This window comes from Phascolarctos cinereus, unplaced genomic scaffold (assembly GCF_003287225.1).
Source record: "Phascolarctos cinereus isolate Bilbo 61053 unplaced genomic scaffold, phaCin_HiC Scaffold_1;HRSCAF=81, whole genome shotgun sequence".
Taxonomy (NCBI): domain Eukaryota; kingdom Metazoa; phylum Chordata; class Mammalia; order Diprotodontia; family Phascolarctidae; genus Phascolarctos; species Phascolarctos cinereus.
This window is the reverse complement of record NW_027555514.1, coordinates 117186590-117202212: the sequence shown is the minus strand read 5'-3', so window position 1 is coordinate 117202212 and position 15623 is coordinate 117186590. Positions and strand designations below refer to the sequence as shown.

Genomic DNA, 15623 nt, shown 5'->3' with positions numbered 1-15623 from the left:
GCAATAAAAAGAGTAATAGAGGAAGGTCCTTAATATATTAGATAAACATGGACAAGAATTGCACAGATGAAAATGCATAGATGGGTTGTGATCTGTCAAAATGGACTTTGTCCTGGGTCCTCTTCTCTTCTCCCTCTATACTCTTTCATTTGAGGATTTCATCAGTTCCTATGATTCAATTATCATCCCAGTGCTAATGATTTTCAAATCGATTTTCTCCAGCCGTAACTTCTCTGCTGATCTCGAGTGTCCCGTCTCCAACTACCGATTGAACCCCTCAAACTAGATGTCCTGTGAATAACTTAAATTCAACATGTCAAAACTAAACTCATTCTCTCTCTTCCCCAAAACTCTCCCCCCTTCCAAACTTCTCCATTACTATCAAAAGTACCACCATCTTCTGTCGCCCAAGCTCCCAACCTAGGTGTCATCCTTGACATCTCTCTCTCTCACTCCTGTATCTGATCACCTACAAGGGCATGTCAATTATTGTAACACCTCTTGTATACTGCCTCTTCTCTCCTATGACACTGACACTCATCACCTCAAACCCAGACTATAGAAATAGAGTAATGCTTGGTCTCCCAGCCACAGGTCTCTCGCCACTCCAGTCCATCCTCCACTCAGCTGTCAAAGTGATCTTCCTAAAGGTTGGCTCTGACTATGTCACCCCTCTCCCCACTCAAGATCAAATATAAAATCACCTGTTTGCAATCTGCTCAACCCGGCCCCACCTTCCCAGTACCTTACTCCATGCTCCCATATACTCTGTGACCCAGTTACACTGGCATCCTTGCTGTTCTTCACACAAGACACTCCCATCTCCTGATTGTGGGCATTTTCACACACACAACATTGCAGCATGTGAAGGAATCAAAAAGAGCAAACTCTCATCTCGGAAATATCTTTTTAAAAGGGACCCCATTAGTTTTCTTTTCCTAGGTATTTGTCACATTGCTAAGAATTGACATTAGATAATAAGTAATTCACCAATTCTTCTTGCAGAAACCAGAGTTGTCACAGACTGGATGTTTTGCTAAGGCAGATTTGGATTTTTAATTCAGCATCTGGGAGAACTATTTACCCTGTGAAAAACAACAAAACATTGTGAGGCCACAGGGTAATGTAGAGGCACATGTCAGGTATGAGTATGCTGTAACATACTGCCAACATTGAATGCTGAAGAAGAACTGACTAAAAGGATACATCATCAGACAATATTAACAGCCAGCATTTATAGAATACCATAAGGTTTGCAAGGTACTGCACAAATATTATTACATTTTTTCTTTACAACAACCCTAGGAGTTAGGTGTTATTATTATCCCCATTTTGCAGATGAGGAAAGTAAGACAGAGGATAAGTTAATTCCTTGCCCAATGTAACACAGCTATTAATTGTCTGGGGCTAGATTTGAACTCAAGTCTTTTTGTCTCCAGGTCCAATACTTTATTCACTACAACACCTAGCTACTATAGAGATGTCAGACAGGAAAAGGAGATATATATATAGATAGATATAGATATAGATATAGATTAGATAGATAGATAGATAGATAGATAGATAGATAGATAGATAGATAGATAGATAGATATCAATCATGGAGCAAGAATGGATAAGCAAAAGACAGTCTGTATATTCCAGTTATATCCATGAAAATGTTACATGATCTAGAGAAATGTTTCTAGAACATTGAGTGAACTCTTGTTGGAGATTTCTGGTAGGACATGGACAAGAGTTCTAAGGATGAGGAGGCAAAGGAAGGTTGTAATCTGCCCTTTTGGATGCAGTATCCATACTGATGAGATCATAGACCTATCAAAGTAAGTTCACTGCAATGACAGTGTAATATAGAATTGATCCTTTCAGAGGGCAGCAAGCAAACTGGGGCTACACTCACTGCCCAGCTGATCAGTTGGTCAACCCAATCTAAATGGTTAAGTCAGTCGGGCCTCTGGTCAAAGTCTACTTCCCTATATTCTGAACCACCTATATAACTCCAAAAATAAAGAAATCTGGCATAAAATATAGCTTGTCAAATATGTGTGTGTAATATAGATATGTATACATATAAACATACATGAATATACATACATAGACTACATTACCAGACCTGTGATTTCATCAGTAGAGAACATTTCTGGGAATGAGCTCCATCTTCCAATTCAAATGACACCTGCCCTGACCTATAGTAAATAAATGCCTGGGATATAGGTTAAGTGACTTGTTCATTGTCACATAGCTAGTCTGTATTAAAAGCAGGACTTGAACCAGGTTTTCCTGATTCCAAGGTCAGGTCTCTGTCCATATTGCATCTCTTAATGATGTTGACACCTTATCATATCATAACACTTATTTCACTAAAAGAGTGGGCCCTAATGGTTCCCCAAAAGAGATCCTATTTCTCCTAAGTGAGCAACTTATTGCCTCTCTATCAACAGGATCAGGCCCATTATCTTAACTAAGTACCCCTGTATTTGAAATCAAGCAACCCACAGGGATATCATGCTTTCTTCTGGAATTAGAATCTACAAGGAAAGCATTGGTAAGCTGTGTAGAATTAGTGAAGGAAACATTCAGGAAAGGGAAAATTCCATTATCTTCTCTTTCTTGAAACAATCTAAAGGATTTTTCTTACTTGGAATCTGAAATCTCTCACTACTGAAAAGTCACTTTTATTTTTTCCCATGAAATTTTGCTATTCTGCTACGGAAACAAATATTTAAATATTATTCATAATGTATTAATAATAATAAAATGGTTTATATAATGACTTCTCTTTTCTCATATACAAAATGAAGGGACTCTGTCACTCTCAGCAATATAGGAACCTGGAGGGACTTTTTTTGTTTTTTTTTAAAACAAATGGAGGAAGAGAATAAGCACGACTAGGAGAAAGGCCCTGTGCAAATATTATCTCACTTGATCCTCACAACCCTGCAAGATAGGTGCTATAATTATCCCCACTTTACCATTGAGGAAACTGAGACAAACAGGTTAAATGACTTGTCCACAGACATACAGGTATAAGTGTTAGAAGTTAGATTTGAACTCAGGTCTTCCTGATCCAAGGCCCACCACTCTGTCTGCTATGCCCCTAGCTGCCTCTAATGGGGCATGGATTTACACTGCACCATCCATTTTGCCTCATCTTTTCCTTCTTATGACCAAGGCCACGCATTCATGAGATTGTCATTGGGTAATGAATATAATCTATAACCACACAAGAGAATAAAAGTTAACTAAGCCCTTTGGGGATGAGAAGCCATGACCTAACCCTCAGCCCAGTGTTCCTACCTGCTGATTACACATCGCATTTCACACTAGATCAAGCATACAAACACATGGTAAGAATGAAAATACAAAAATGTCTAGATGATAGAATCATTTGATAACAATATCAGTGAAACATGGCCTTGGGGACTATTTGGGACTTTTTTTTTAAAATTTAATGACTTGCAAATGTAAACCTCCTTCTATAATAATCAGGAAGTATGTCATTTATTCAAATTCACAGTGGCTCCAGTGCATAAGAGAACTCTCTCATCAAACAAGACAACTTCTTTGCCTGAGCCAGGAGCTCTTTCCCAAATTAGCACCAAAGTGTCACCTTGACAGACCGATGGACACACAACAGAATCATTCATAATGTTCTCAGCCTCCCTCAAGACCAGACAGTCTAGGTCGTACATCTGCAAGAGCTCTAATTATTACACATGGCCCAGACAGCACTTGGGATGCTCAGTCTTGAGCAACCTGTCTACAGGAAATACAAAAACCTGATCAATGCCCACTTACCAATTTCCCTGGAGATCTGAGTAAATGCTTCCACACCACTCTCACCGTAGTTCCCCTCAGAAGCCAGAGTTGACACATAATTCCATCCAAGAGCTGTCACAATATCGACCATGGCTTGAGCTTGATAGGAGTCAGGTGGAACCACTCGGGAGAAAAAGTCATACCGGGTGTTATCACTGAGCTCTGGAGCTGTCGATGCATAGCTGATTTGAGGTATCTGCAAAGGAAATGACAGGTCATTTTAACCCAAGTCAACTGTCAAATCAGCACACATTGATTCAGCATTCATTTCAAGCCATATTTGTTATTATCATATTTGCTATTATCTATGGTTCCAGGTGCCATCCTAGGCACTGAGGATACAAAATATGGTATAGTCTGTGCCCTTGGGAAGATTATAATTTAATGAGAGGACGTACATTAAAAAGTATGAGCCAAAAGGAACATAGATTAGAGACAGAGGAGAGAAACACAAAAATAATACAATGAGAAAATTTGAAAAGGTTGAAAGAACACTAGCTCTGGAGACAAAGGACCTAGGTTCAAATCTCACCTCTTGTGATATTTTTATTACCTTGGGAAAGTCACAACCTCCCCGGAAGAATAGAAATTTTTTTCTTTGCATCCCAACCACTTAGCACAGTGCCTTGCACATAGTAATTGCTTGACAACAACAGCTAGCATATACATAGCTCTTTAATGTTTGTCCTGTAGATAACTCGAACTCAATGTGCCAAAATGAGGATTTACCACCTTTCCTGCCAAACACCTCCCCACTTCTGAATGTCCTTACTACCGTTAATGGTGCCACATTCCTCCCAACTACCCAGGCTTGTGACCTTGGTGTCATCCTCAACCTCTCACTTTTCACTCAGCCTCAGCCCACCCATCTAATCTGTTGTCAAATCTTGTCCCTTGTACCTTCACAACATCTCTCATATTTAGCCCTTTTTGTCTACCAATACCTGACACCCTGGTGAGCCTGGGCTACTGTAATAGGCAACTAGTTGGTCTCCCTGCCTCATGTCTCTCCCCACTCCAATCCATTCTTCACTGAGTTGCCAAAATGATCTTCCTAAATCATTGGTCTGACCAAGTCACTCCCTACTCAACCAATTTCTGTGGTTCCCCATTACTTTCAGGATCAAAGCCCTTCATAACCTAGCCTCTTCCCACCTTTCCTTCCATGTACTCTATGATGATCCAGAGACTCTGGCCTTCTTGTTGTTCCTCAAACATGATATTCCATCTCCTGACTCAATGCTTTTTCACTGTTTATCCCCAATGCATGGAATTTTCTCCCTCCTCATCTCTGCCTCCTGACTTCCTTTAAGACTCGGCTCAAATCTCCTGGTCTCCCTTCTTCCCTTACTCCCCTCGCCCTTCTTCTAAAATTAACTTCTATGTCCTCTCTAGAGAAAGGGAGAGGGAGAAGGAGAGGAAAGGAGAGGAGAGAGAGAGAGAGGGAAAGAGAAAGAGAGAGAGAGAGAGAGAGAGAGAGAGAGAGAGAGAGAGAGAGAGAGAGAGAGAGAGAGAGAAAATTCACACACATAATATATAAATACACATATATGTATATATACATACATACATACATAAGTCTTGTATATGCAATTGCTAGCATGTTGTCTCACCCACAGAAGAGCTCCTTGAGGGCAAGGATCATGTTTTTGCCTTTCTCTGTGTCTCCATTATTCAGTACAGGGCCAGATCCACAGTAAACACTTATAAATGCCTGGCGACTAGTTTACACTACAAACTCATCATTTATTCTGTAATATAGTGCAACAAATGTCAATATTAACAACTTTAAAATTAGAATACAGATCTTTGTTGTTTGGGGTGTGGGAGCAAGGAAAGACTACTTTTATAAGATACCCAGATAGATTATCAAAACCAGTCTTACTGGATAGTTTTCCCAATCAAAATTTTCTGGACATGTTGGCCTTCATGCTGTTCCTTTTTTTTTCCTTCTTTTAAGGCAATTGGGGTTAAGTGACTTGCCCAGGGTCACACAGCTAGGAATTGTCAAGTGTTTGGTCTGAGGCCGGATTATTCATGCTGTTTCTAATACCCACAGCAGTCCATCTCTAATCTCTGAGCCTTTTTGCTAGCTGTCCTGGATGGCTACAGTATTTTGTCTCCTCACTTCTGACTGTTGGAATCCCTGGTTTCCTTAAAATCTCAGCTCAAGGCTCACTTTCTATATGAAGCCTTCCCTGATCCCTAATGGCCATTGCTTGGTTATGGCCTAGGTTACAAAGATGAAGATTTGGGTAAAGTCACTATATGTCACCATAAACTAGCATAAGGTCTCTCATTGAGAGTACCCATGCCTAAATCTTCAAAAAGGAGAGGCTAAATCTCTCCTCTGCAACTTTCAGGTAGGTGACCAACTTCAAAGCTTTTTCTACTATTTAAGCTATGATGATTCTCTTTTCCCTGCCTATACAGTTGCTGAACAATCCAATCCTATTAACTGTTTGCTTGGCAGATTTTGCATCTAATCCAGACCCTCTGACACTATGAGGCCACCTAAATTCTCCTGCTCAGTTTCCCTGCCTTTGGAATAGGACTTGTTCTCATCCATGACAGCCAACCCTAGCTTTCTAGCTTGCTATTGATCATAGGAAATAAACTATATCTGATTTGGCCAAGGTGGGAGGGGAGTGGAGAAGACCTCAAAATGCACACATTTGCTCTATTTGCAAAGATTCCATAGCAGCCTCATTTTTGAAGGGTAGAACATTTATTTGAAACTTCAGGTTGGCAGAGAACTCATTTCTACAGCACAGATATTCCCTAGTCCTCTCTGGGTATCCAATAGTTTCTTCATCTTCACAGAGTCCAATATCAAGATAGTGTGGACAGCCCCCATTCTGCCCATAATAATGAGTCACCCCTTTCTAAAAATGAGCACAAAGTGTGAAAATGGAGTGTTTGAAACCAAAGCTAATTATTCCAAATTACTACCTTCAGTCAGTCACATTCAAGGTGGTTTAATTAGCAGCTGGCATCATCAGTTTAAGATTAATTAAACAGGTGTAAAGAGGACATAAAATAAAAATGCAGGTAGAAGAAGGATGATGTTGGAATAATTAGGCAGTGGGCTTTTCCCCAAAAGTCTAAAATAACTTCCCTCCTTTAGATTAACTCCAAAAAATGCAAACTAAAGCATTTGGTTTGAATTTTTTATATTCAATTTCTGGTAGACTGTACCTTTTTATAACTGGAATTAAAGTACACTAACAGCATTTTAAAATAATGCTTTTAACTAAGATGTGTTCAAAACTTCATGATTTTAAAACCAGGTCACTAAGCAATTGTCCAATGATCATTTAATATGTACCTAGCCTGATCCCATCTCCCCAACACACACACACACACACACACACACACACACACACACACACACTCACTTGTTCTCCTGTTAGGGATGAAGGTGACAGGAAAAAAAAAAGACGACAATGGTTCTTTTCTTTCTCTTTCTATGTAGCATTCACCACTACCATCAAACCCTTCTCTCACATAGGCAGAAGAATATGTTATAGCAGAATAATGGACTTGGAGTTCTAGAAAGACAGCGGTACAAATCCCACCTGAGATTTATTGGTTGGGTGACCTTCAGAAAGACATTTAATTTTTTGAGCCATTATAACACAAAGATAATAATGCCTGTGGCACCTAACTCACATAATTGTTGTGAGGAATGGGAAGAATATTGAATTTGGAGATAGAGTATCTGGGTTCAAATACCGGGTTTGCCACTTTATTACATTCAATCATTTTGGACTTCAGTTTCCACATTTGTAAAATGAGAGAATTGAACTAGATGACCTTTAAGGTCCCTTCCAGCTCAAAATATATTATACTAAACAAAATGAAGTATCTTTAAAGCACTTTGGATACTTCATAGCGCTATGCAAATCTATTATCATTGCCCTTGTATCTCTCCCTGGGTCTCCACGGTGTCTAGCACAGTATCTTAGATATGACAAATGTTCTTTGAATATTGAAAGAAATCATCATGATACTTAGGACCCAGTACCTACCTGACTACTTATTTGTTATGTAACCTTGACTCAGTTATTTACCTTTTCTGTCCCTCAGTTACTCCATTTATAACATGGGGCTAACAATACCTACCATACCTAGCTACCTGATAATATTGACATGAGGAACAAAAGGAAAAAGCATGTAAAATCATTTGGAAATTTTAAAGTACTATTTAAAGAATTATTATTACCACTACTATTACTATTTCCTTTTCTCCTCTCTTTATCATGAATCACAGCATTTTGAAACACACTTGATTATTTTACTTTATCTCCCATTTTGCAATGTTTTCATAGAAATTTTGTTTCTAGTTAACAGAGGCCAAGAACTGACATTACTAACAAGGGGTTAATAATGGCGTTCCCTTCTCTGGAAGCTTCTTTCCCAGCTATTTTTTGGCTTCATAATTTATTCAGATCCCCAAAAGGAGGAACCTTTCAATTAATCATTTTCAGTATAGAAGGATTTGTGCAAAAACCATTCATTTGTGCTAAAAATATTTGTCATCATGCTGTGTAGATGAGTTACCAAATTTTTTAAAAAAAGGATTTTTAATTAAAACGCTTGTCTGTGACTCCAGTTTTGGCAAGTACAAGTCCTATTTGCTCTAAAAAATAGATGAAACTATTTTGTAACTAGCATACTTTATGCCACTGTGTTACTGATAATCTTAGGGACAAGTGATTGTTCTTTTGGAATTCATGATAGAGAAGAAAAAGAAAGCTGGACATTGTGTAGTGCCCATTAAACTTTAGGTGAGCAGCTTTAGAGTGTTCAGAAAAGGATAGGTAGACCACCGAAAGCAAGAAGATGTAAGAGGAATAGCAAGCTCTCAAAAATGAAATTCTAAAGACACAAACAGAGGGGGAGGGGTGACAACAGGAAAAGAGGAGCTGTCTAAGAAGACAAATGTGGATGCACAGGGGACTGATTAAACAATGTAGACTTCTGTTTAATGGTGTGCATAGATGAAGGAAGCAAGTACAAATAATAGGAGAAGAATACTAAAGAGTGACATGGTTCTGAATAGTGTCAAATGTACTGAAGCTAAGAATGAGCTAAAGTTTGTGATGAATTATGAAGACAACAAACTTGGCTACTTTTTTTTGGTTTGTTTGTTTTGCTATGTTGGGGGCAAGAGGAAGATAGAATAAATGATGCATCGTATCCAACAGACACAACGATGTAGACAAGTAACAGAGAAGACAAAACTCTTCCATTTTAATTTTGCTTCTATTTTCTCTGACTGGAAAAATAATCTTGGAACTGAGGATAAAATTTGAAGCGGTAAGCAGAGAGTTGAAACCTGCAGCACAGGAGGAAATTACAAAAAAGTTCTAATTGTCCTCAACAAGATTCCATCCCCAGGTCTTGATGAATGACAATCTGAAGTACCCTAAGAACTACAGAATGTGACTGCTGACTTATTGCAGTGATATTTGAAGGACTGAGGTGAACAGGAGAGAAGGGCAAATGTTCTGATTTTCAAACAGAAGAAAGATGATAGTGTCTTCAAACTACAGGCCAGGGTGCTTGACCTTGAACCCTGTCAAAATTCTAGAATGTATTAAAAGGATTTGCTTCTTATTTGGAAAGGGATATAATAATTATTAAAAGCTAATGATTCATCATGATGGTAACAAATGCCAGACTAATCTCATTTCCTTATATGGCATGATAAATATGCCAATAGATCGAGAATTCTATAGACATGATATATGAAGATTTCAGTAAAACATTTGATAAAGTCACTCACGCTATCCTCAGGGGAAAGGAGGAAAGGTGTAGACTACATGATGATTATGCAGTTAGGTGAAGTCACATTTTGTGGAATTACTAGATGTACACATTAATGAATTATTTTGGTATTCCTTGTTATGCCACATGACCAGTGATAAAAGGCTAAGGGCCATCGCCAGTCATCTTGACCTTTATCTCGCCACTGGACTTCAGTGACTCTGGAGGAAAGAGTGAGGCTGGTGACTTTGCACAGCCCTGCCTCACTTAAATCCAATTCACTTGCAAGTCAAGACATCCCCCCTCCTGATGTCATTGGTGCTCTTCAAGATTGAAGGACTAACAGCAGCATTACCAGCCCACCTTATTTTCCTCTCATACAGTTCCTTGCTGGCATCCTTTCCCCTTGTTCTTCTTCAAAGTTTCCCCTTGGTTTTATATTGCATCCTGCTGATACCCACTATGCATCTTTCATTGCTCTCTCTGTGCTGCTCATCTTTATTGCTTCAGAGGTACTTGTATCCCATGTCTCACTGCCATATAACAACACTGGCAAAATGTTAGTCTTTTCTTTCATGGGAAGATTGAAGTCAGTAATAGAGCTTTGTAGTTTTTACAAAAGCAATCTAGCCATTCTTCTCCATGATGTCCAGTCAAACCCATGTTGAAATTGAAATTTGGGCAATAGATATTCTTCATACATGTGGCCTATGCTGTTTGGATGGACAGGACAAATTCCTTTGAGTTGTTATAGATTTCTCCCAGGAGGCTCTGCAATGTCTTGGAGCTTGATACAATCAACGCAATGTCATCGTCTGAAAACAAAACTATCTGGAGGATCTCACTATCCAAAAGGAATTATCATTTGAACAAATTATGATATTTAATATAAGTGTAATTTTGTACTTTTCTGCATTTTGTGGCATAATTTACAATATTTCTTAGGTCCAAAAACACTTTGTATAAGAATAAATTTCCAATTTTGTCATGGAAGTCATTAAAATATTATTCAGTTGATTAGAAATTAGAGATAGCTTAGCATAATAGCTACAGACAGTGTAGTATAGTAACTAGAAAGACAGTGTTGGAGCCAGGAAATCCTTTTTCAAGTTCTGCCTCTGAAACATGCTTTCTTTGATCCTGGACAATCACTTAACCTCTCAGTATTCTAGGCAACTCTCTAAATTCTATGTTGCAGGAACAGTGCCAACCTGCATTGGTAAAGGGATTTTCCTTACCCAGGAGTCCTCTATCCTAATGAAATCTTGAGTCCAATCTCTATCACTATCCCTTACAAAAACTCAGCAATAAATTTTTCATAACACATCTACTTCATAACACCAGGGAAATCTCACAATCTGTCCATACCCTGGTTGTTAATTTTTATTCCTCTCTCACCAAACACTGATGCTCTGCCAATCTATGATGGACAAATAAGACCACAGCCCACCAATCCATTCATTTTGACCCATTTGTCCAATCTTCCAGTTGCCATAGCTAAATAGCCAATCTCATCAAGATGGCCAGAGTGAATGGGTCAACCATGAGACTGTTCTTTTATTTCCAGCATATAAAATGCAGCTGCTTAGACGAATCCACACTTATCACATTGTATAGCCTCCCACACAGCTGGGTAGGAGTTAACAGGCAAGAGTTTGTTTAAGACTGAGCTAGCAAACACATGTTCGCTCAGGGCCCCTGCTGGGAGTGCTTTTGCTCTTTTTTCTCTTGGCAGCTGATCTTGCCCATTGATAGCTTGATTTAATGGAGGAAGAGGAAGGCGAGGTGATTCTTTGTGCTGTTCAATGGTATCATTGGTTTTCTCATGTGGACAAACAGCATGAAGCTGTACTGTTTCCTCAGGGGGTAGTGCTTTGCTGAGCACTTCCTCAGGGATCCTAGCCATAGCAACAGCTGCCATCACAACAACAGCTTGTTCCTGTCAGCCTCTCAGATGGATTTGTTTTTACTACAGAACTGGTGCCTAGAATGTGTAATGATTACAGCCATTAACCTCTTTTTGGACTTGACTGCCCATATGAACACACAACTGCTAACCCAGTGCTAATGTTACTGGTCGCTTTCAGCGAGACTTAAGAGTATAATCAAAGCTCGAGGTGTATATGAAAGAGGGATCAGAATGTTCAGGCAAGAACTAAACACCCACAAAACTACTCCTTTCCACAATAATTCCCTGAGCATTTGTCCTCTTCTCTGCACCCAACCATAATCATAAGCACTACTCTCTACCTTGGAGAAGATGGGAAAAGCAAAGGGGAATGTGAAGGGAAAGGAGAAGACACATAGAGGAGAGGCGAGGGACACACAGAGAAGGAGAAAGAGAGAGACAGAGACAGAGATAGAAAAAGAAATTAAAAGATAGGTTGACTATCCAATAACATTTTTCATACCATAAAAAGGACAGCTACCAATTTTGTACAGCAAGACAAAATATAAGCTTCACTAGTTGCCTTTTCTCTCTATTAAAGCACCCAGTCAAAAGTTTGCCTGAGATCCAGATAAGGCTACAAGAGCTCAGCAAAGATGTTGGTGCACAGTGTGACATGGTGGAAGAAAAGGTGTTCATTTTGGTAGACAAGAGAAAAGTCAGTTGAAATAAGAGAGGCTGAGTCTACCTTTGGAGGCTAATTGAATATTATTACTCTTCACAAACTCTGCACTTCCATCAAATCAGCCTAATTTCTGTTCTAACTTTTTACTCAACTTTCTATCTCTGTGCTTTTGCATAGGCTGTCCGCAAAGCTGGAATCCATGCACTCCTCACTTCACATCTTACTTCATATTGAATTTCCTCCAATACTCAGTTTATGTATCTTAAATATAGCAAGTACTTAATAAATAGTTATTGAATTTAATGAACTTTCTTTTTTTTTCTTTTTCTTCCCTAAATCAAACCTTTTCCTCTTCTAATTTCAGAATAAATACAATTATATAGAGAGGGGTCTATAGCTAGTTAATTCTTCTACATAAAAATCTTAGCACCACTGTACTCAAGGTAAAAAGTTGTGTTTCCCATATGAATTAGTTAGCTTTTCTCTATTATATGACTAAAGAGTATATTCCTCATTAGCTAGACATCTCACAAACACATAAATACAATGCAAGTCACAAAGAGAACTAGGAGAGCATGAATGAATCAGGCCAACTCCATTTCTGATATCAAGTTACAAATTTCAAAGCATTAGCAACCAATTTTGGGTTAGTAATATCATGTTTATATCTAAAAAAAGATCATTTGATAGAGAGAATACACTTTCTACAAAATACACCAAAAAGTACAAGTATGATAGATGAAGAGCAGTAATTTCAGTCATTGAATACTACCTATAATGAGGTTGAAGGGAATAGCATACGCACAAAATATACAGATTCTTGCCAAACTCACATAAAGGGAGTTTGTTGGCCAATTTGATACTTTTGAACAATCCATTTATATATTCTGAGGGCATCAAAAGAACACACTTTTATTCTTCTTCAAAAGGTGCTATGGACCTCAATTATGAAACAGATTTAAAGAAATGTGTTGATAAAATATATAAGCATAATCAAATATTAAGAAGGAAGCAATACCCCTTCCCAGGAAATGTGTGAATTTGGATTTTTTGAGAAAAGTTGATTGGTAACTTATGTGCTGAGCATTCAGGAATTTTAACAGAGTGGTCTGTCAACCTAATCTTCAAGTTGAAAACTTTGTCTGCATTCATCATGGTCTATAAAATGTTATTTAAAATATATGGTGTTATATATTTGCAAATTTTCTAATGTAAACAGGATGCTTAAAACTGTACTAAGACTTTTAAGACATCCTGTGTTTTCAATTTCCTATTATGCTGCTATTAAGATTGGCAGTGATTTTAGGCAAGCATCTACTTTAAAACTTTTTACTTTTGAAATAGAAATTTTGGAGTATATAATCAGCCACAAATTATTTTGAATTCTTTTGACAATCATTTTGAGCAGTATCACTTGATAAGAACATGCAGCTTGTGAATAGTCAAATTCGTAAAAAGGTAAGGGATAACCCATGAATAGAATTATTTACAATTAAACAATCTCTATTACAGTCTGTATGATTAATAAGCTTTTTATATTTATTTAGTTATGCTTTTAAGTTATTGAGGAAAACATCCCCAAAGGGAAAAAAGTTGTATCAATTCAATAATATGTGTAGGATTTTTAAATACTGATTCTACAGTGTATATTTAACCAGGAGGTATGCTTTCTTTTCCCTCTGCTAGTTATCGTACATATGAAAAGAATAAAAGATGTCTCAAAGTTACTTTCAGACAAGAAGAGTTAACCTGATCTACCCTGGACTTGGCTTTCATCAGCAGTAATTTCACCTCATAATCTGACCAGGTCAAATCAGCTTCCCAAATTACTCTCATGGGTTGACATAAACTACCAGATCCACTTTAAAGAAAACCACATCTTTTCTGGAATTTCTCAATATGACATGTCTTCCTAGAATCAAACACAAAAGTGCAAATTTAAAGGAAATGCAATGATTCACACAACTGGAAAATACAGGATGGTCTTCTAAGACTATGAAAAAGGAACTTCCTAGTTCACAAAGTTCTGTGAGTATCTCAACTATGAAGAATATCCCATTTAATTCAGCAATAAGTAGTCAGACAGATCACCAGAATAAGAGCTCTTCTACCACTCCCCACTTTGTTTTTGTTAGCTGCCTGACAATTAAAGGCAGGAAATGTCAATGTTTGGACGTTGAGCTTGAAGTAGATTGGACAAAAGGGTGGAGATATACAGCAGGCCTTTTGTGCTGTGGGGCTGGAGTTCAGGAGAAAGATTAAGGATGGATATAGAGACCTGTAAGTTATTGGCGTATAGAACATAATTAAACTCACTGAGAGAATAAGTAGAGTCAGAAGAGAAAATGCTCTCAGAAGGAAGGAAGAAACCAAGCATTTATTAAGCATCTTAAGAGCCAGGCGCTTTGTTAAGCACTTTTTACAAATATTATTTCACTTGATCTTCACAACAATCCTGAGAACTCTTATTCCCATTTTATAGTTGAAGAAACTGAGAGCAACAGAGGTTAAGTGACTTGTCAGGGTCATACAACTAGTATTTGAGGCTGCATTTGAACTCAGGTTTTTCTGACCTTTCTGACTTCCAGGTTCATGACTCTATCCACTGCAGCACCTAGCTGCCTCTAGGACAGAGGCTTGGAAGATAACCTTACTTAGTGGTAGAGTGATGGATGATAATTCAACAACAGAGACTGAGAATTGAGCATTCAGACAGAGAATGAGCATTCAGACAAGTATGAGAACTAGCACAGTGCTTGACATATAAAAAGTGCTTAATAAATGCTTTTTCATTCATTCATTTAGTGGAAAGAGCTCAGGAAAAAGCAGTTATTCAGAAAAAGGGGCTTGTCAGTGTCAAAAGCTGAGAGAGGTAAAATAGAATAAGGCCTCAGCCAAGATCATCAGATTTAGTAGCTGAATTCATTGGTAACCTCAGAGAAGAAGTTTTAGTCAAGTGCTTGGGTCAGAAGCAAAACTGCCAGGGGCTGGAAAACAGGAGATGAAGAAATGGAGTCTGTTTTTCTAGGAGTTTGACAGAAGAGAGTATAAAACTGTCCTAGTCATGGTTCCACCTATGATATATAATGGATCACTCAAAGTCCAAAGAGTTAAGACATACAATGTACTGAATTAAAAAAAAAAAAAAATGCATTCAAACCCCCAGGTGAAAGCAATCAGCAAAAAAAAAAAAAATTCCCTGGAGTTTCAGGAGCTCCCTGCCATAATCCTAGCACTGTCTTTAAATACTCCTTGCCCAAAAGCCCCACAACTGGGTCCCAGCTGACTCTACCTGGAGGTTAAATCAAACACCCCAGGTCTGCTCCATAGCATCTTGGCCCCACTGCTTGATGGTGTATGAGTGTGGGAGATAATTCAAGCCAGCCCAATTCTACTAGCATGCTAGTTCACAACCAGAATGATTTCTTGAAGGGAACACAAGGTCAAGTGAAAAGTTTT

The 15623-nt window shown here is 38.2% G+C and overlaps 1 protein-coding gene across 1 annotated transcript in view; it reads right to left on the bottom strand.

Moving 5' to 3' along the window:
* GRM8 (glutamate metabotropic receptor 8) overlaps nucleotides 1-15623 on the bottom strand; it is an 886817-nt gene that overhangs the window by 704036 nt on the left and 167158 nt on the right. The window contains 1 exon segment of the mRNA XM_021002389.2: nucleotides 3799-4015. Coding sequence (XP_020858048.2) covers nucleotides 3799-4015 — 217 coding nt within the window.